The sequence below is a fragment of the Primulina tabacum genome, chromosome 10 (genome assembly GCF_025594145.1).
Source record: "Primulina tabacum isolate GXHZ01 chromosome 10, ASM2559414v2, whole genome shotgun sequence".
NCBI classification, from domain to species: Eukaryota; Viridiplantae; Streptophyta; class Magnoliopsida; order Lamiales; family Gesneriaceae; genus Primulina; species Primulina tabacum.
Genome location: NC_134559.1, coordinates 11969541 through 11992051, shown reverse-complemented (window position 1 = coordinate 11992051; position 22511 = coordinate 11969541). Strand labels below are relative to the sequence as shown.

General features: G+C 35.4%; 1 protein-coding gene across 1 annotated transcript; it reads left to right on the top strand.

Annotated features, from left to right (window-relative positions):
• The first annotated feature begins 477 nt into the window (after positions 1 to 477).
• LOC142505399 (putative clathrin assembly protein At5g57200) lies at positions 478 to 4029 on the top strand. Its single transcript, XM_075618374.1, has 14 exons — positions 478 to 762; positions 864 to 933; positions 1131 to 1228; positions 1500 to 1638; positions 1741 to 1868; positions 1954 to 2028; positions 2141 to 2257; positions 2339 to 2404; positions 2483 to 2563; positions 2645 to 2728; positions 2806 to 2979; positions 3054 to 3126; positions 3206 to 3318; positions 3408 to 4029. The coding sequence occupies exons 1-14, from the start codon at positions 682 to 684 to the stop codon at positions 3813 to 3815; spliced, it is 1707 nt and encodes a 568-aa protein (XP_075474489.1). The 5' UTR covers positions 478 to 681; the 3' UTR covers positions 3816 to 4029.
• Positions 4030 to 22511: the final 18482 nt, after the last annotated feature.

Genomic DNA, 22511 nt, shown 5'->3' with positions numbered 1-22511 from the left:
AAGTTTAAGAAAATGTTGCAAATTCGTCGCTAAAAGTTTTTGGTAACAATAACTCGAAAAAGTTACATCGCTAAAAGTTTTTGGTAACAATAACTCGAAAATGTTTGTAACATCGAAGTTTAAGAAAATGTCACAAATTCGTCGTTAAAAAATTTTTGGTAAACATCAAGGTTTAAGAAAATGTGGGGGTTGGGAAGAAAATATGGTTTTAACTATATTTAGTGTGTGGAATATAGATTACCATGCAATTGTCACCTTCCTCAGCTTATTGCAAGCTAATGAATCTGAACTTGTACAAATTTGACCAGACTTCTCCAATCTTGCAAGAACTACATATTGCACAACACACCCCCACCCAACGCAATGACTAATTTACCCCTGCATTTTTCCTAAGTTACCGTTAGCTCTGGAGGCTATTTCGTCACTTCACTTGCGCAAATTGGCATGCAAACCTCCAATAACTAACAAACGATATGCATTACAAATTACAAAAATAGAGAAAGAAAGAAACAAAGGACCTCTTGGTTTTTTGCTAATGTTTTATTCGAAAATATAACATGGTTTAGAGAAAGGAGGAAGAACAAATCGAGCCATCTCTCCTCTCTCTTGATCTCTCCTCTTCTTCTGTTGATCATCGCGGATTCGATCGACAGTTGATGTTCATTTGCTGCATTTACATAGATGGAAAGCTTTCGAAAAGCTTATGGGGCGCTCAAGGACTCCACGAAAGTCGGCCTTGCCAAGGTCAATAGTGATTTCAAGGTATGTTTCGTATAGGCGAACATTTTTGTATCCACAAACAATGCATGGATCAAGTTTATGTGTTTGGATTCATCGGGTTTCTTGATCCTTTATATGTCAAGGATTTGGATATTGCGATTGTCAAAGCCACGAATCACGTTGAACGTCCTCCGAAGGAACGATATATTAGAAGTGAGTGCAGCACCATTTATTTTAGGTTCTATATTTGGTTTGATAACATGCAGATTAATACAAGATTCATATAAAAATCCCTTTGGTTTTGAGATTATATTATGTCTTTTTTCCCTTTTTTACTAATTTGAAAATCTCTTCTATTTTTTTGTGGAAAAAATGGGATTTCTGATTGATTACTTGTTAATTTTTTTCAGAGATCTTTGCAGCAGTATCTGTATCGCGTCCAAGAGCAGATGTTGCCTATTGCATTCATGCACTTTCGAAAAGATTGTCGAAAACGCGTAACTGGATTGTAAGACTACCCTTTCATCTAGTTTTTCTGCCTTATTTTGTCTTTTGATTTCGTGTCTATAATATACCCAACAAAGAACTTAATTTTCATATGAATTGTTAGTTTAACGTTGTATCTGTATGCTTATTTTTTTCCTACCATTCAATAAAGTTCTCAAGAAATGAAACAAAAGACAATTTATGAAAATATTTAAGCATATAATTCTGATATTTTATTTGTATTTTGCATGTTGATTTTATTCACATGATGATAACAACCGAGTAAATTTCAGGTGGCCATAAAAACTTTGATCGTTTTTCACCGGACGTTACGAGAGGCGGATCCTAGCTTCAGAGAAGAAGTATTGAGCTACTCAAAAGGTGGACCTTTGTTTCAAGTTTCCAGTTTCAGAGATGGCTCCAGTGCTCTAGGTAAATATTCATTTCTTGACAGTGTCACTTCACGAAAAACAAGCCTTCCCGAATAGTATCATCGATTCATTGTACCGTAAAACATTTGTTGTTCTAATTCAGCTTGGGATTGCTCGGCCTGGATCCGAACATATGGCCTCTTTCTTGAAGAAAGACTGGAATGCTTTCAAACCTTAAACTATGATATTGAATCAGATAAAGTACCAAAATCATCAGTTGGAGAATCCAAGGTGTGGTGACAAGTTGTAAACTTTTTCAATTTCGATCCTTAATATCCTGTGCTTTTCATTACATTAAGCAAATAACAAAACACAGATCTTGAGTGCTGAAGATCTGTTGAGGAAGCTACCAGCATTGCAACAGCTTCTGTATCGACTTGTTGGTTGTCAGGTAACCTTTAATACTTCCCCGGATTGATTCAAATGACAAGTTGATGACTATTTAGCATTGTTTTATTTGGTTTTCTATAGATTTGATATCTAATCTGTTAAAAAAATTTCAGCCGGAACGAGCAGCCAGCTACAACTTTCTCATCCAATACGCCCTTGCGCTGGTTTTGAAAGAGAGCTTTAAAATTTATCGAGCAATCAATGATGGAATCATAAATCTTCTCGAGACGGTATGGTCCCAAACAACGCTTAAAAGATAATGTTACTGGATCAAAACTCTGGTTTAGTGACAGAATATAAATATTTTGCAGTTTTTTGAAATGCCTAAACGAGATGCAGTGAGGGCTCTTGATATTTACAAAAGAGCTGGAAAACAGGTATATATTTGACAAAAATCTTGAAAGGGTTAATGTGTTTTTGATATGCAATTGAGTCGATATTTATTATTCGTGTAGGCAGAACTTCTAGCCGATTTTTATGGGTTCTGCAGAACATTGGATCTTGCCCGGACCTTTCAGTTTCCAACGTTGACACAGGTTCATTTCCTTCGTATTCTCCAAGTCTATAATCTTTATTCTTTCTGTGGATTATTGAATTTGATCTTGCGAAGTCCACAGCCTCCACCGTCATTTCTTGCAACAATGGAGGATTATGTAAAGGAAGCATCTCAGACAGGTTCTGTACTGTCAAATAAACAGCTGGTAAGAAATCACTCCACTTGTCCTAGGGTGTTCGGTTCAGGATGTGAGGTAACATCTCGTTTTCTTGACGTTTACAGGAGCAACAAAAAACAGAAGAAGTGCATAAAAAACCCGAAAACCTGGCTCAGAGAGAGGCCAATGAACAAGTTGTAAACAAGGAAAACAAGATTGAAACACCAGAGAAACTTGATCCCATTAAAGAAAAAGAAATCCAGCCGAAAACATCAGTTGAAGAACCTGTTGATCTTCTGGTAATTTTCCTCTTCTATGTTCTCATATCAAGGATACTAAGAGAAATAACTGTGGGAAGCAATATCGTCCACAGGGATTAAATGAGGAGAAACCGAAGGCTGTATTTGACCAAAGCAATGCATTAGCCCTTGCCATTGTTCAGCAAGGTCATTTTTCTCTGCTGCATCTGAATGTTTTGAATTTAAATTTTACGGAGATTTAGCAGTTGATTAGTCGTTTTTGCAGGCGACTCAACTAATAATTCATTGGCCAACCTCGGGAAGAATTCTGGGTGGGAATTGGCTCTAGTTACAGCACCAAGCAGCACAAATCAAACCCCAGCTCAGGAAACTAAAATGGTTTGTTTTCATATCCAAAAGTATGAACTCCATCCGATAATTTATACTACCACATCCAAGTCATGACATTTGAAACCAATTTTCACCAGGCCGGAGGATTCAACAAGCTCTTACTCGATAGCCTGTACGAAGATGAAGCTTCCCGGAGACAAATACAGATGCATAGTGCAGGATACAGCACGGGCCAAGGGTACGAAATTTCACCACAAAATCCATTCGGTCTGCACGACCCGTTTGCCATGTCGAACAATGTTGTCCCAACGAGAAACTTGCATGATCAGCAGACGATGTTTCATCATCAGCAGCAGCATCATCATCATCAACAGCAGCATATGATATTTCATCATCATCAACAACAGCATATGATGATGGTCCCGTATAATCCATATGCGAGTCAATATTATCAGCAACAAATACCACAGATGGGGAATCCAAATCCATTTGGTGATCGCTTCTATTATCCACCAAATGCAAACGGAAGCCATGCATTACTTTAGGCTCAGAGGTTGAGCTTCTCCATTTGTGAGAAGGTGGATTTCTTTGAATTACTTGAATCAGCCGTTTGTGTTACTGGACTTGTATTTCTTGAAATTCCGGATATGTAAATTTGTAATTTAAAGAGAGGTTTGTTGCCATTTATGAATTTTCCCCTCCAATTTCTTAAATCAATTTCCTAGTTTTGGCGCCTAACCGAGGGAATCAAAACTAACGGCTGATTCGGGATTCAATTTGATTGTCTCTGAAAGTCAAATTTCACGTTTTTAGCATGCCCGCACAAACTTTTCCGTGTAAATAGTTTTGGCACACAGACCATGCCGTCAAGAACCAAGGCCCAAGGGAGGAACTCCATGAGACTGAGGATCAAGATGAATCTAGTGGGAGATCTATACACAAATGGAAAAGTTAAAGAAGAAAAAAGGGCCAAAAACACTTGTTGATACTAACATTAGCAAGAAGTTCGAGGAACTGGCTAACATTATGACTATTGCGGTGGTTTGTATTAAGGAGTTGGCTGAATCATTGTATACTAGCCAATCCACCATGCCTGGACCTGAGAAGCAACAGGGACAACCTTCAAGGATTTCTCAAGCTAGCGAAAATCTCCGCTTGAAGTTGTTCACGAATAATCAACCCATCACAGAGGAGAAGCATAATACTCTTCACAACAAAAGGATGACCATTTATGGATAAATAATCAAAGTCACTATCATGGAAAGCAAGTTATGAACCCGGTCTATCCTGTAACTAATCCCAGCATACAGTTAGGGATGTATAAAGATGCTGGGATTGGAGGATCTACCAATTATGAACTCAGGGATCAATACATTACTCAGGGGGGCACCATGCTCCTTAAAACATCCCATATACCAGCAAAGAGTAGAACAATTGAAGGGAAATGAACACTTTATGGACGAGCATCTTCTCGCACTTGTTGCCTCTGTTAACGTGAATCAAGCAAATTCACCTGCATTTCCCAATGAAAAATGAAGGGAGAAAAAAAAAACGAAGTTATTAGTCCAAATGGAAATATAAAAAAATGTTGGGTGCCTAAGAATAAGATTTTTGAGGTAGAAGATAGGGTAAAAGAAAGTTCAAGTAGGTATGATCAATTTTACGTTAGGAGGAATTCATAGTATGGTAAGAGGTATTTGACATATAGCAGGAAGTCCATGACCACAAGGCCTAGGAACCAAGAACATCCACGGGGATCATCAGCTACAAGGCCAAAGAATCAAGAATATCGTTGGGGACCAATGCATAAAATGCCGGGGATTCTAGGTTATGATGGGGCATCCTTGGCCTCAAAGCCCAGGAGCCAAAAAACTTTAAGTGATCATCTTTCCAAGGTCAATGGAAGCAACTTTACCTTCAAGGATCAACAATTTTAAGGTTGAGTATTGGAGCTTAACGTGAAGGGTCTCCACGATAGGTTGGGGGATAAAAAAAATATCTCAAGACGTTACTCAATGGATTAGCAGTCCTCCTTGTAGAAGGAAAATAATAACATCTCATTGAAGTGAAAGATATGGACATTAGTCAATTTCCTGATTTGTATCAGTTAGAGGATAATATGTACAATGATTAGGCTAATAAATCAATTTCATTTATTTGTCATTGCAAATGATATGCCGATTAGATCATATATAATTGTACATACATCTTTACATAGTAACTCAATAAGAACAATTTTGGATGAATCCATAATTATCAATAGCCTTGTCATGGTATTAGAGCAAGTTGATCTTTGACCCACGTCATTACACTTTTTTCCTTTCCCAGCTTCCATCCAGATTTCCAACATCTTCTCACTTTCATTCACGTGTCATGGCTTCAGACACCAACACTACCACCACAAATACTCAACCCATTATCCCGATTTCTAAAGAACAACTTACAGCTATAAACATCTCTTCTCACGGGATTATTAAACTCACCACCACAAATTCTCTCTCATGGGAAATGCAATCCATGGCCACTCTTATTGGGTACAATCTTGATGGTTTCATTGATAGATCTCATCAATGCCCTTAAAAAACAATTGCACAAAGTAGATCCATCACCACAAATCCAGCGTACTACACCTGGATTCGTCAAGACAAACTGATCTACAGTGCTATCATTGGATCACTCACCCCTCTATTATTCCAATTCTTGCTCGTGCCACTACGTTTGCAGAAGCTTGGGATATTCTCAACAATACATATGCCAAACCGACACGTGGACATATCAAGCAAATTAAAGATCAGATCAAAGGCGTTGTGAAAGGCTAACGAACAATATTTGAATTTATGACATTCATGCGAAGTCGAGCCGATGAACTCACCATCCTTGGAAAGCCATATGATGAAGAAGATCTTGTCGATATAATTCTCAACAGCCTCGGTGAATAATATAAATCTATCGCGGATGTTGTCAATGCTCGAGAAACACCAGTTTCATTTGATGAACTACATGAAAAGCTATTGAATAAAGAGTATTCATTGCACAAAATGCAACCCCCACCAGCTTCTCTTCCTAATTCTACTCTTGATGCAACCCAACGAAGTATTGGTGTTCATCACGAAATCAAAATCATCAACAATCATGGCGCCAATCATCCCCAAGTTCGAAAAATCTGGATTTTTCCTCCACCGCAAATAAATTTACTTCACGAGGAGATCGTCCAAATCCTCGACCATATCTTGGAACATGTCAAGCATGTGGTATCAAAGGACACAGTGCAAAAAGGTGCCCAAACTTCCAATTGATACAAATATCTGGAAATCAGTCATCTCAACCATAATCCACCTCGTATGTTTGCCCTCCTACACCTTGGCCACCACGGGCACATTATGCAACAGAAACATCATCAGAAGCACCATCTTGGCTCCTTGATAGTGTTGCCTCACATCATGTAACGGCTGACTTGAATAATTTGTCCCTTCATACTCCTTATCATGGCAATGACGACATTATGATTGGCTATGGTACGAGTCTTCAAATCACTCATACTAGTTCCACCTGACTTTCCACTTCAACTCAGACTTTTAACGTGAGCAATGTCCTTTATGTTCCAAGCATGAAAAAGAATCTAATTTCTATTTATCAACTTTGCAACTCAAATAATGTTTCTGTTGAATTCTCACCCACTACATTTTACGTGAAGTATCTAAGCACGGGGGCAATTATCCTAATGGGTCGCACTAAATATGGCGTGTATGAGTGGCCAATCTCATCATCTACACCTCAACTCCATCAGTTGTTTTCTCCAACATCAAAACCAGTTCCTCTGAGTGGCATCACCACTTAGGTCATCCATCAAAAGTTATCCTACAACATATTAATTCAAATTTTAATTTAGATGTGCCAAATTCTTCCTCTTGCACTCAACCTTGTAATGCTTGTCAATGCAATAAAAGTCACAAATTAACCTTCTCTACCTCATCGATTTTATCTACGTAACCACTAGAAATTATTTTTCTGATGTCTGGACATCTCCCATCGATTCTACTGATAATTTCAAATATTATGTCATATTTGTTGTCCACTTCTCCAAATATGCATGGTATTATCGTCTCAAACGTAAATCTCATGTTCAAGATGTCTTTATTACATTTAAGGCTATAGTTGAAAAATATTTTCAGCGGGTCATACGTACTCTTTACACAGATAATGAAGAAGAATACATAGCTCTCACGAGTTTTATTTAAAAATCTCGAATAACACATCTCACCACTCTGCCCCACACCCCTGAAAACAATGGATTTTCTAAATGGCATCATAGACACATTGTTGAAACTGGCCTTTCACTACTTCATCATGCTTCACTGCCTCTGTTGTATTGGAATTATGGATTCACAACCACCGTCTATCTTATTAATCGTATGCCAACTCCTAACCTAGACTTATCCTCACCTTACGAAAAAATTCTCAACTCATCGCCCAACTACTCCAAACTACGTGTCTTTGGTTGTCTTTGCTATCCATGACTACGTCCATATACTTCCCATAAACTTGAGCCTCGGTCTACTCCATGTGTTTTTCTTGGATACTCACTTACCCAAAGTGCATACTACTGTCTTGATCCAACCACATCCAAAGTATATGTCTCTCGCCATGTTAGGTTTGTTGAATCAGTTTTTCCCTTCTCTTCCATGCAAAGTACTCTTCCTCATACTCAATCAGACACACTCTCTTTTTGGCTTCCTTCTATGTTCATAATTCCATTCATGCCACTCTACTCGTCATTATTGGAACCAACCCCTCAAAGACGACAATCTTTCCCGTGTGTTGATTCACATATTCCATCTTCCAACTCGAAAACCTTTCCAGAAACAGGCATCAGATCTCCACTTACTGACCTATCACCAGCCCAAATTCAATTGGATATGAATATAACCTTAAAATCATTCGTCCCTCTAAACACCCATCCTATTACCACCAGATCCAAGAACTCAATTCACAAACCAGCTCAAAAACTAAATGATAGGATCGGGTAAAGGTGAAAGAGTGTTTAGAAAGAGGGTTGAATAAACACTAACAATTTTCACAACCTTTTTCTTCTTTGATGAGTCAGTTTAGTGATAAACTGATACTCGGAAATCTTGTAAGTCGATATCAATCAGTTAACAATAAAATTGCGGAAATAAAATGATTGATAGATAGAATAACACTGAAATAAGAAGACACAAGATTTTATGGATGTTCGGAGATTTCAAACACTCCTATGTCGTCCCTTCTATCACAAAGATACGATATTCACTAAAAGACTTTGATCGATACAAAGAGTTGTACAGAACCACTTCAGTTTTGGACTTAACAATGTCAAACTGAAACTCTTAGTTACAAACTAGTTTACAGTACTCAATTGGACTGAAATAATTTAGCACAAGTGATCTCTTCAAGATCAAGCATAATAACAATAACATTTTGTGTTTGTAAGCTCTAAGTATAGCCTTGAATGCTATGAATGTATAAAATAAGCGTGGGCAAATATTTCAGCAGAGTAATAGCTCAGTTGATAGAATAGTATATCGATCGAGTTGATTGCAGACTCGGAGAGTTTCTTAGCTGCTCTTCTCTACTATTTATAGGCTTGGCCTCCAATTGTAATATTGAATGTGATTTGAAACTTTCAATCCGTTGTTTGCCACGTCAACATTCTTATGACAATTGTACACTGCAGCTTTTCTAAAATGCGGCTATCCCACTACTTTTTGCAGTCAGCTTTTGTGTAGTTGTCGGTTGAATGTCCTTTTCCTTAACTGATGACGTGTAATGCTGAAGGTTCAGCTGATAGGATGTAGCTGATAAGCTCACAACTGATTGTAGTAACTGAAAGTTCCAACTGATCAGTCAGTTGTCTGCGTAGTTCAGTTTGCTAGTTCCAGTTGCCTTTGAAAATCTGCGTATTAACCTTCAGTTATGGGCAACTGATAGTTTGCGTATTTTAGATCAATTTCTATTGGTTTTCTTGATCAGTTAGTTCAATCTATTAAACGCTCAGTTTGCCAAACTTTCGAAATTCACTTTCCAATAATTTCTCCTCTTTTGGTGTTTGACAAAACTTAGAAAATATGAACTGATCAACTGAACTCATTGTAGATAAAATAACCTTTTATTGACAACTCTTTTAATGTGCAGATTCATACAAAGAATGAAAGAATAAAAGAATCTTCTAACTAACTAAAATAATCTTCAAAATTTTCCAAATATCTTCTAGCTGGTTCTCTTTGTAGATTGTTCCTACTGATCTTTTCCTTTCTCTTCCCCTTTTTTGTCAAACGCATCATAAATTGGGATTTTAAGTTTTGATGGAAAGGTAATATTGGTTATGAGAATTGATTTTGGATTAATAAGCTTAAAATTTTTGAAAACTATGTCATGTGAAGACTGTAAGAAGGGAACTAAAAATGCTAAGAACTTATGGGTTAATCGTAGGATTTTTGGAATTAAGGATCAATTGGATAATTTTTGAGGAAATTAAAAATTAATTTTGCAATTGTTAAGAAATTTGGGGACTAATCTAGCAATAAGTGCGAATTGAATGGTTTAAATGATGAGAATTTTCGATAATTTAGAATTGTAAGAATATTTAGAACCTTGGGATATCTTAGGTTATAACGTTATAAGGGATGTTAATCAAGGGAATTATAGGATGCATCAATATTAAGCTTGAGAATGTAAGCGTCACTAGGTGAGTTTGAGATTTTAAGATTTAAATTTGATAGGTTGATGAACATTTTCGGTATAAAATAAGGAAAATACTATACGATAAGTATGGTCATCCATCTTTTGATATTGGGAATTGTAAGAAAAGTTGAAATTCGAGGTTATAATAATATAGTATTAAGTCATCATGGGTCTTTTTAAGTTGCGAATTACAAACGAGGATTTAGAAGATAAATTTAATTGAGATCAAGGAGACGTAAGGATATTCTAGAACTTAAGTTTTATCAGAGTAGCGCAGCGGAAGCGTGGATTTTTGGGATACTGGAACTAAGTCTAAACTTTTGATTTTTAAGGATAAGCGAATTTCGAGGACGGAATTCAATTTAAGGAGAGAAGATTGTAATGCCCCGAAAATTTAAAGGTGCACGTGAACCACATGCATGCAAGTTATTAAATTACTTGTGTATTTCAATTAATTGTTTTACTTGCATAAATTAATTACGTTGCGCATATTGACATATTTAAAATATATTTTTCTACATGGTTGCATTAAAATGTATTTTTAAAGGTTATTCGAGTTGCGATCGAGGAACGGAGACTGATGGCTGAAAAATGTAAAATGTTTTTATTAAATAATTGTTTTTAATTATTTAAGATATGATTGATGTTATTTCATATTTTTGAAAATAAGGAGTTTCGAGGAGATTTTATACGCCGGAATGTAAATTTTATCGGTGTTGGTTTTTCAACAAAAATACAAACGTGTTGGCAACCCGGCTAATAAATTCACAAACCTTTCTACTCAAAATAATTTTTAATATTTTAATTAAACACTAATGAGCTAAACGAGCCTAATTAACATTGTTAATGGGCCTAAGCTAGCAATTAGAGTTTGATTAGGATTTTAATTAATATTTAAAATTAAAACCTACACCATAACCCTCATACCATTCACGGCCCCCCCTTCCCCAACAATTCAAAATTCTCTCCGACATACCACACGCACACACAAGGAGAACTGAAGGGAAGCATCGAGTTTTGCATAGTTTTTCAAGCCAAGGATCTCGTGTCGTCGTTCTTCAATCGACAACGAATAATCGTGCGTTAAACACGCTAAGGCACGCCATATTCTTCATTTACTCATCATCACACCATATTATGTATTTATGTTTGAAATTGCATGAAAAACAAGAGCACCTTGATATATTTTCGTACATGCATCAAAGGTGGATTTTTAAAACTTGGTTTTGATCCAAAAATCATGATTTACATGTATATAAGGGGCTGCCAATGATTATGAATTGAAAAAAGGATGGTTTTACACAAGTTATAAGGTCCTAGAACAAACACAAAAAGGCTGCATACAAGAATAGAACAAGCTGGTAACCGTGGATCGAAAGAAAGAAGAACCGTGAGTTTTGGAGTTGGCTTTGTGTGCATGTGGTGGTTCATGGGTCTCGATTGTTTGCATGGGGCTTGGGGGCTTGGCCAAGGCTGGTAGGGGCGTGGCTAGGGTCGTGATGAGAGGCTAGGAGCAGTCCTAGGACGGCTGGACACTGCTGCACGTAAGGAGGAAGGGAACGCGCAAGACCCGCTTGAAGAAGAAAGTGGCGCGCGGCTGTTGCAAGCGAATAGGATGGTGCGCGGGACCAGATGTGGTGCAAGAAGGTCTAGAGGGTGGTGCAGAGGACGGCTAGGTGGAGGGAGTCGGGGTCTAGAGAATGGAGGAGTCCTAGCATGGCAAAACTCCTAAATCACGTAAGGGGAGTGCTGCGGCTAGGAGATTGCTTGCGCAGGGTCTTGCTGCGGGGCTCAGGGGCTTGGGCTGGGGGTGGCTCGGGTCTGGGACTGGTCTAGGGTCAGTAAAGGTCATGGGTGGTCAGTGGTTAGATGGCTTGAGGAGTCCTAAGGCAACTAAACCTCACACACGCACAAAAAGGGGTCAAGGGCAGTGGGCTTTTCGAGGGTCTATGGGGCTGGTCAGGGGTTGGTCAGTAGGGTTCCTAAACGAGTTGGCTAGGGTTTGGCTTGAGGTGGCTTGGGCATGGCTCGAGTAAAATGGGAGATGGCTCGGTCTGTCCTTATATGTGTCAATTTCGAATTTAATTAGACAAAAATTAGAACCATGGGTCCACGGGTGTGGTTTATGGCTCACAAAGGTAGAATAAATAATAAAAATATTATGTTTAAAATTTGGAATCAAAATATGGAGCTTTGGATTTATTCGAGATTTAATCGCCTCACGAAACGTTAATTAAAGAATTAATTGAAACGCCTAATAGAATTATGAAAAATTATATATAAGCTCAGATAATTATTAAAAGTCTAAATTTTTAATTTGGGAAGTTTATATTAAAGTTTGGTTAATTCGAGATTAAAACGCATTAATACGTTATATTTAAATATTAATTTAAAAGTCCTAGATTCAATCTAAATAAAAATATGAGAAAATTCATGTAAGCTTAAATAAATATTTGGGGCATGTTAGAGTCAATGAAATTAAAAAAATGTCAAAAACGTGAAATTTTATGTGTAGGGGTAAAACGGTAATTTTACACCCGAAAATTAGTAAACGTTATGGCAGTGTCCTGGATGCTGTTTATATGCTACTATGATTATTTTAAATGTTTATTGAAGTTTATGATGTTAAAATGTGTATGTTTATGTGTATGTATTTTTATGATATTAAAATGTTTATTTTAAAATGTTTATGAATTTTTATGATATTAGAATGTTGATTTTAAATGTTTATAATTTAATATGTCAAAATAGTTTTAAATGTTTGTGATCTAATATGTCAAAATGTTATTTTAAATATTTAGGGTGTTAAAATGTTATTTTAAATGTTAATGAACTTTTAATATGTTAAAATGTCTATTTTAAGCGATTATGGATTTTTATGATAAAAGAAAAACGTTAAAAGATATGTTACATACTTGGTTTTAAAACAAACGTTATATGCATGTTTAATTTTTATTAAGTGATGAGGATACGAAACTTTGAAGGAATTGAAGTAATTGTGACAAATACGATGATATGTTGGAGATATCGTGAGGGTTAAGGTCCCAGTGGGAGCCCGACGGTCGTATTTTCCATTTATACGAATACGATGATATGAATGGGGATATCGTGAGGGAAAAGGCCACAGAGGGAGCCCATTTACGGGAGAAGGCCCCAGAGGGAGCCCATACGTGAGAGAAGGCCCCAGAGGGAGCCCGTCTATGGTAGAATGCCCCAGAGGGAGCCCGACAATCATATTCCCATATGAGAATATGATAGGCCAAGGCTCTCTTGACGGGTGAGAGTGTCGCTGATGTCCCTGCCGTCCAGTACTGTGGTTACATGTAGATGAATCCATCGCCCAATACGTAGACGAGCACGAAAGTCCTAATTAACGATCTGAATTCAACGAAAGGAAAAATGAATACGTATATGTTGATGATAATATGTGTACGAATATGTCGAGGATGATATGAAAATAATTAAAATTTTTTTATGAAAATTGTTATGTTTAAAGTTGATGCATCATTATGAAAATGTTTTTGGTGTAAAGTTCATGCATCTTTATGAAAATGTTTGTTTAAAGTTTATGCATCTTCATTAAAACGCTATTTTAAGTACAAGTATTCTCACTGTTGTATGTGATCTGTATATGCAGTACTTGTTATCAAGATTATGATGTGTTGAGTCTTTAGACTCACTAGGTGTGATTGATGCAGGTGATTATGATAATAATATTATTGGAGGTCTTGATGGTTGACTTTGCTGGACTGAAGGTGCATATAACCCGAGGACCGACGCTAGTTTTTCGCACTAGTTATGATTCATGATTTCAAATTATGTTAAAGATATTTTATGACTTTTATTTATGTTATGAGAGGTTTTTGATAGGGTATATTATGGGCTATATTTTTCAAATAATGTTTTTAAGATTGGTAAAACGTTTGACGGTTTTACGATTTGAGCTATGTCCTTTTGGATTTTTAAATGATAGTTGGTTGTTTTATTTTTAAAATGGTGTCAAGGTATTTTAAGGTATATATATGTATATTCTAATTATGGAGATTAAGGAGAAAAAAAAATCTAGTACGTTTTAAGCAAAACGATTAGCAGACGTTACACTTGATCATTCAAAAGATTTGTTTTCCTAAATATAGATAATCTTATTCTTGGGAATTATTCAAGATAATTTGTGAACTCGTCTATAAAATATAATATACTAACTTTGAATAGAGTTTTATTCCTATTAAAACTTTGATTTCCTTGTTTATAGGTGGGAAGGATCTATGGAAATCTAGGTCAAGAATAGTTACATATATTGTGATCGAAGATCGAGAGAGTGAGACGAGGCCACAAGAGAAGAGTTGCTTACGGCTACTGGAGTCTTGCCAAACCTGATCAAATTCAGTATTGAAGATTCGCATAAAGAGTTTGTGCTATTGACTCACATAATCAACGTGTTGCTGTCTAGTGTTGAAAACACTCGAAGAACAACACTAACGCAGAGTGTTGATCGAATAGTAAATGTGTTTGGTTTTGAGCAATACGGTTTTGTTTTATGCATTTAGTTTTTAGTGTTGGTTTATTTTGATGCATCTTAATTCCTTGAAGTGTCAAGGAATTTAGTTTTGTTATTCTTCACTAGTATTGGTTTGTGTAAACGTTTTACATATTTGTCTAGTGAAGTTGAAACATGCTGCCCTTTTTATTGCTTTAAAAGTATTAGAAATTTTTTTTTTATCCTCACTTAGCATCGGCCGAACTATAAAATATTTTGACATCATTTTAAAAATAACCATCCAACTGCTATTTAAAAATCCAAAGGAAAATATTTTAAAGCATAAAATTGTCAAACATTTTACCAAACCTAAAAAACAATAATTTGAAAAAATAGCTCATACTAAACCTCTCAAAAATCTCTCAAATGCATAAATAAATAAACTTAAAAATCTTTAACTTAAATCATAAAGCATAATGCGGAAAATGTAGCGCTGGTCCTCGGGTTGTGTGCGCCTTCAGCCCAGTCAAATCACTCATCAAGTCCTCCCTCAATACCACCTGCATCCATCACACCTAGTGAGTCTAAAGACTCAACACACCATAATCTTTATAACGAGTAATACGTAATACAGTCAACATATAACGGTGAAAAATATTTGTACTTAAAATATCGTTTTCATGAAGATGCATAAACATAAACATTTTCGTAGACATTTTCATGATGCATAAAACTTTAAACATAAACATTTTCATGACATGCAAACTTGAATTTCCTTTTCCTCAACATGACATGACATAAAACCTTAAACATAATCATGAACATTTCCTTTTTTTTTCCTTTGTTGAATTCAGATCGTCAATTGTGACTTTCCTGACATGACATGACATGACGATGGATCCATCTACATAAAACCACACTACTGGGCGGCGGGGACATCAGCGACACTCTCACCGGTCAACTGAGCCTTGGCCTAACATGATCGAATAGAAATACGATCGTCGGGGCTCCCTCTGGGGCCTTCTCCCATAAATGGGCTCCCTCTGGGGCCTTTTCCCCTCACGATATTCCCATTCTTCCTCAAACCTCATAACCTCATATTCGCAATAATGGAAACACGATCGTCGGGCTCCCACTGGGACCATAACCCTCACGACGTCGCCATTATCAACGAATTAGTCACAATCACTTCACTTCCTTCAACATTTTTCATTCACATCACTTTAGAAAAATCGTGAATAATATTTGCATTTTTCATTTTGAAACCAAGCATGCAACATGTTTTTTAAATGTCTTCCTTAAATCATAAAAATCAAATAGACATTTTAAAATCATAATTTAATCATAAACATTTCATAAATATTTAAAAATAATCATAATATCATAAAAACAGTATTTAGGGCACTGCCATGACCTTTACAAATTTCTGGGTGTAAAAAGACCGTTTTACCCCTAGACTCGACATTTTACGGTTTCGACTTTTTCCTTGATTTCATGACTCTAACATGTCCCAAATAATTATTTAAGCCTACATGAATTTTTTCATAATTTTATTTGGCTTAAAACTTAGACTTTTTCAATTAATCTTTAAATGTGACGTATTAATGCGTTTTAATCCCGAATTAAACCAAACATTAATATAAAATCCCGAATTAAAAACTTAGACTTATAATAATTATTTAAGTTTAAACCTAATTTTTCATAATTTTATTAAGCTTAAAACTAGGCGTTTAAATTAACCCGTTAATTAGCGTTTCGTGCGGCGATTAAATTCCGAATAAATCCAAAACTCAATATTTTGATCCCAAATTTTAAACATAACATTTTTAAGATTTATTCTACACTTCCAAGTCATGAGCCACCCCCGTGGACCCTTGGATCAATTTTTCCTTCTTTAATTTTCGTTTTTGACCCTTCGACGAACGTACCGAGCCATCTCCTAATTCACTCGAGCCACGCCCGAGCCGCCTCGAGCCAAAACCTAGCCAACCCATCTAGGGACCCTACTGTGCAAGCCCAGCCCAAAAACCCCGGCCCTGGCCCGCTCAAACACCTTCTGCCCCTCAACCCAATTACATGCATGTGTACGTGTGATTGTGGCTTTGAACAAAAGAGTTCCTAACTAGTCTAGGACTCCTCCCAACCCTTAACCACCGACCCGTCATGAGCCTAACCCTCTCTGGACCATGCCCAGACCAAGCCCATACCAACCCAGCCACCAGAACTCCAAGCCCGAAGCACCTGAATCAGCTGGAAGCAACCTGCGCGCACACAAGCTGCCCTCAAGGTGCATGCCTCTCTCACGTTTTCTGATGCTATGCCTCTAACCCTCGAGCCAACCCCTGAACCATCCCCTCAAGCACCCTCCTAGGACCCTAAGGACCTAACCTAGCCTAACCCACGAGCCCTGGAACCTGCCTTCCCTCCCCTGCAAGCCGCGCACCCAACTGCACCAACCTGCTCTTGCTCTCGGGTAGGAGTCCTCTTGTTTCAGGACTCCTCCCAGCCCTCAAACTCGAGTCTTAGCTTGGCTAGGACTCTACCCTAGACTCAACCAAGCCCCTGGCCGATGCCCTGGCCCAAGCCAAAGCCAAGCCAACCCCCGGAACAAGGAACCCGATCCCCTAAACCCATGACAGCAAGTTCACGGTTTCTGCATGTTCTTGTTTCTTTTTCTTTCTTTGTTTCAGGCGATTTACGTGTGGTGTGTGGGACTCCAAAACAAGTAGAAACCTTACTTTACCAAACCTAGACATCATGGCAGCCCCTTAGTATCATAAAACAATTTATTGGATTCAAAATCATGAGTATAACATGCAGTAGTGTAGAAATCCGAAAATTTCAGAAACTTGTTTTCATGTGCTTCATGCATAAATTATTTAAACAATAATATGATATGATGGATGAGAAAAGGAAGATTAAGGCGTGCCTTTGCGTAGTATACGCTCGAATTTACGTTGACGACAAAGAACGGGACGCAACCTTGGCTTTGTTTCCTTAGCACCCTTCGAATTTCCTTTCTAAAATTGTGAGTTGTGTGTGCCGTGAGATAAGAGAGGGGTGGGGAGAGTTTTCAATTTTTAAAAATGGGTGGCCGATCACTTGTGATGCTAGGTAGGGTTTTTGTTATTTTAAATACTTAATTAATCCCTTAAACAAGCTTAGGCCCATTAAGAATGCAATTAGGCCCATTAGTGTTTGATTAGGAATTAACTAAAATATTATAATAGTTTTTGTTTAATAAATTTTGTGAATTTATTAGCCGGGTTGTCAAAACGTTCGCTTTTTTGTTGAAAAACCAACACCGATAAAAGTTACGTCCCGGCGTATAAAATCACCTCAAAGCCCTTTATTTTCAAAAATACTAAAAATCATCACCCTTAATTTAAATAATTAAAAACAAATCACCAATAAAAATATTTTCTATTTTTTCAGCCCTCGGTCTCCGTTCCTCGATCGCAACTCGAATAACCTTTAAAAATACATTTTAATGCAACCATGTAGAAAAATATATTTTAAACATGCAAATATGCACAATATAATTAATTCATGCAATGAAAACATTTAATTAAAATACAAGGGAATTAAATAATTGCATGCATGTGGTTTGCGTGGACTCTTAAATTTTCGGGGCATTACAGAAGTTTTGCCATGAGGCATCGCACAAGTATTCGTATTTGTGCATGATTGAAATCTGGTGTTTACTTATTAAAGTTCACGAGTGTGTTAAAAACTAATTTTCATTGCATGTTGTGTGCTGGTGTTGACAACAATCGAGCACAACATCAAATTCTGATATGCTCATTATATTTATTTCTTGTACATTTATGATCAACAGTCCTTTCACGATGAATGGTTAATAACCTATTCTCAACACACATAACCGTAATCGAATCATAATATAATTTTCTAAATTCCATTACCCAAGTAAGTGAAACACCATATATCATATTATCATTTAAACAATAAACTTTGTGACAGTCATAAATGATTTCTATGTGGGATATTGTAAATCAATATCAAGATATTTACTATCTCAATCGAAATAATATTCTTGATTTATTTTCTTTTAAATATGACATGTATCTCATATTTATCTTAATGGAATACGTTGACCACAATTAAATTATTTTTTGTACTTAACTGAAATAATCTAAATTTATCCTACTTGGTCTACATAATTCAAATAAACAAATAATCAAAAAATTAATCATCCTTCCAAGTTAAGAAGCAAACACACGAATCATGAAGATATGTCCTCTTATACTGATAATTATCTTCAATGTATCATATTCCTTAATATAGCTTAATGAATAAAATCAATGTTTTATTCTAGATCCAAATTAATTGATATTTTTTCTCAAAATGAAAATAAAAAAATATCATTACTGAATGAGTTTCATAAATCAAATTGAAATGTATATACCACAAAATCTTTTAGGAACCAAGTTCATTCTTAATTACCCAATCATTCTTAAACATATGAATTTGCATTCATTTAGGTCAAAGAATAATCATTTCAGTGTTAACTTATTCAATGACCACTTTATTTTGCTTAGTATGTTCTTCAACTGCTAAAATATTCTATATCGATCTAATTAATTCAACTATCGTATTAGTTACAAATACGAGAAGTTATTTGTCACAACATAATCTTAATGGCTTAGACATAAAATTCAAAATTCTAACCCTAAAAATGAAACTCCTTAATATACATCATACAATATTGCTTCAAAATAAGAAACAAACTCAGACTTCATAGTGAAAGTAATATCTCATAACATTTTGTATCTTTTTTGTGGTCAATACCTATAATCCGATAATTTTCCTACAAATTCGGCTCTCACTAACTTTCTGGTTTACATAATAGCCCATAATGTTCTAAAAGAACTTAATGAAAAGATAACATTTTGAAACCTTATACACTAATGTGAGACTTGTTTCAATATGTATATGTTTCTTAATCTTGCATACTAAGTGCTCACATAACTAGATAAGAATCCTTAATTTTATTTCGTATAATTTTCTTACTCTAGATTACCATTGAAATATATTATTTTTACATTCATCTATAGCAAATCTAAATCAAATACTCCACTAATTCTCATATAATCATTTCATTTTTTGAGTGAATTCTTTAGTAATGAATCTAATTTATATTGTTTAATGTTTCTTAATGAAACTTTATTGTGTTGAAGACTCGTCTACAATAAATGAATACTGAGCCAGATTTTGGACTATATTATTTGTTATTGATGGATATTATGAATAACAATCAATTTATAATTTATGTGGATAAATGAACATCATAATGATCAATATTATGAATTTGATCGCGCTCACCAATCAAGTGATTCTCAAGAAATTTCGTATTTCTGGATTTCACAAACCTTGTTATTTGTGATTGACAAAAATTTACTTCGTTCGAACCTTTTGGCACATCAAATTAAATACCCATGAGTGGTCCTCAAGTCAAACTTAATTTCTCGTGTATTATCAAGTATTACCTTAGACTATCATACTCAATCATGTAAAATTTACAAACTCGGTTTCCAACATTTTCATAATTCAAATGACATCTTTTGGAGAACCTCAATTGATTCAATCCGATTTAACATACGCACATTGTCCTAAGAGTTTCAATTCACAAGAACTTAAGAATTTTGGATCAACTAACCATGCTCAACACCATGTCCATGCTCAATGTATCTACCATAGCACTTTTTAAACATATCTCATCCCACAACATTACTTTTCTACTTTAACATTATATGTCAGATCAAACATCAGCACTTCATACATATTATGAAATAAGTAGAGATAATATATATAACGTGAGCAATCATAAATAAAATATAAAAATTTATATCCAGACAACAAAAATCACTAAGTATGATCTCCAATATGTTTGAATCTCTCTTACCACCTTTCTTTGACACATTGGTCTACTCATCCTTTAATGTAGTCCAAGAAAGTGTCAAAATCATTAAATATTCAGATGTCACATTATATAGGAATATTATTTCATAAGTATTTCTTAATACAAATATTTTCTTTAAAATACAATAAATATAATTTTTTATATTAATGCAAAAATACCATCAGAAAAAAAGTATCACTTCAAAAAATAATAGATTTTTATAATAAACTAATTGAGGAATATTTATTTGATACTAATTTTGAAACTGAAATCAATTTTTTAGATAAATTTGGAATTAAAAGTCTTTTTCAACAACAATGTAAAATCACAATGCAAATCTCCATAGCCTCCACATGCGAGATCATCTAGTTTACTGAATAGATGATGTGTGACTCACTTCTTAATTGTTTCCTTGAGTCTTGGAATCCTTACATGGTATTGATAACATGGACATTATAATCAATTTCAGTTCGTCAAATGCTATGATTGATATTAACCATATCGGATTCGTAATTAATGAGAGTTGAATAGTCATGTTTACACATGATCTCTCTCCTCCAATAACAGTCCATCATCTACTTAGACACATATGGTCACAAACTATTGACAATTTTAATCATATGTGTGTTTTAGAAGATCCTAAATGGGTCATAATCCTGAGCGAGAGTGTTCAAAATATTTTAAACTATAAATATCTTAACCTCGATATTTTCAAGCCGAGCCTCTATAAATTGGTATTTGTTTCTTTGGTATACCACAAACCTAGATCAATAGTCCATGTATGATATAATAGAATTCGTTTGATAGCCTTTAAGTGAGTGATCTTAGCATTAGCTTGATATCTAGCACATAAACATACACTGAACATTTTATCATGGAATTAGCACTCAAGTAAAGAAGACTAGCAATGATGTTGTGGTACAAGGTGTTTTCAACACCTTCGGCAACATTATCCCTATACAGTCTTTCACTAGTCCACATGGTAGTTTTCATATTCTTAGTGTTCTCATTTGAAAATTTCTTGACCAAATTTTTGACATACTTGGATTGACATAGAAAAATATCATTATGCAACTGTTTAATTTTCAATCCAAGAAAAAATTTTACTCATCTACCATGCTCATTTTAAATTGTAAAGACATGCATTCAACAAAATTATCCACAAGATTTTGTGAAGAAGCACACAAAATAATTTCATCCATATAAACTTGACAAATCAGAATATCATGTTTTAACCTTTGAATAAAAAGGGTTTTGTCAACCTCGCCTTGTTTGAAGCCAATCTTAAGAAAATATTATGTCAACATATCATACAATGGTCGTGGAGCCTGTTTCATTTCATAGAGAGTCTTTCTTGGCTTGTAAACATGGTCTAAGTTATGTGGATCATCAAATCCTTTTGGTTGACTTAAATAAAATTCTTCATTCAAGATGTCATTCAAAAATGCACTCTTCATAGCTATTTTACACAATTTAATTTTCATATGAAATGCAATGACAAACAACAGTCGGACAGACTCAATTCGAACAACCTTACTTGATTCACCAATCTGTTTCTTAAAAATTCATTTAGTTCCAATTACATTAGAAATTTTCAGGTCTTGGAACTAAATCACACACATAATTGCGAACAAACTGTTCAATTTCTTCATGCATAGCATTGACCCAAAACTCATCTTTTAATATGTCATTAATATTTTTTTGGTTCAAAAGTGACTTACCATGGAGTACATGAAACTCAAGCATACTAAACCAATTAATTTTCGATAGTCCACTTTCTCATTTCTTCTAGTTTACATGCCTTCATATACTTATCCAATGATCTGTGATGATTAATTATTCTTATGAATTTTTCTGGGAATATATTTTCCATCATTGATCACTGTATCAACATCTTGTTAATCCTCTACTGTTTCTGTCTCTGTTAGAGGCAGTGTTGTGGTGCTTGTTTCAACATCTGTCTCAACACCTGTTCTGACCAGTGACTCGGATGTATCGAGCAATCCTTCTACATCATCCTCGATTATCTTACCTGCCAGATCATGATCGTTTTGATCATACCAACCCTCAAATTATGCAGATTAGTAATCCTTGCATGTAATTTCTTAAAACATCAAATGTGTC

Coding starts and splice junctions, on each gene's coding strand:
- LOC142505399 (XM_075618374.1), top strand. CDS start 682: ATGGAAAGCTTTCGAAAAGCTTATGGGGCGCTCAAGGACTCCACGAAA. Junction 1,229..1,499: donor CGAAAACGCGTAACTGGATT/GTAAGACTACCC, acceptor AGTAAATTTCAG/GTGGCCATAAAAACTTTGAT. Junction 2,029..2,140: donor ATCGACTTGTTGGTTGTCAG/GTAACCTTTAAT, acceptor AAAAAATTTCAG/CCGGAACGAGCAGCCAGCTA.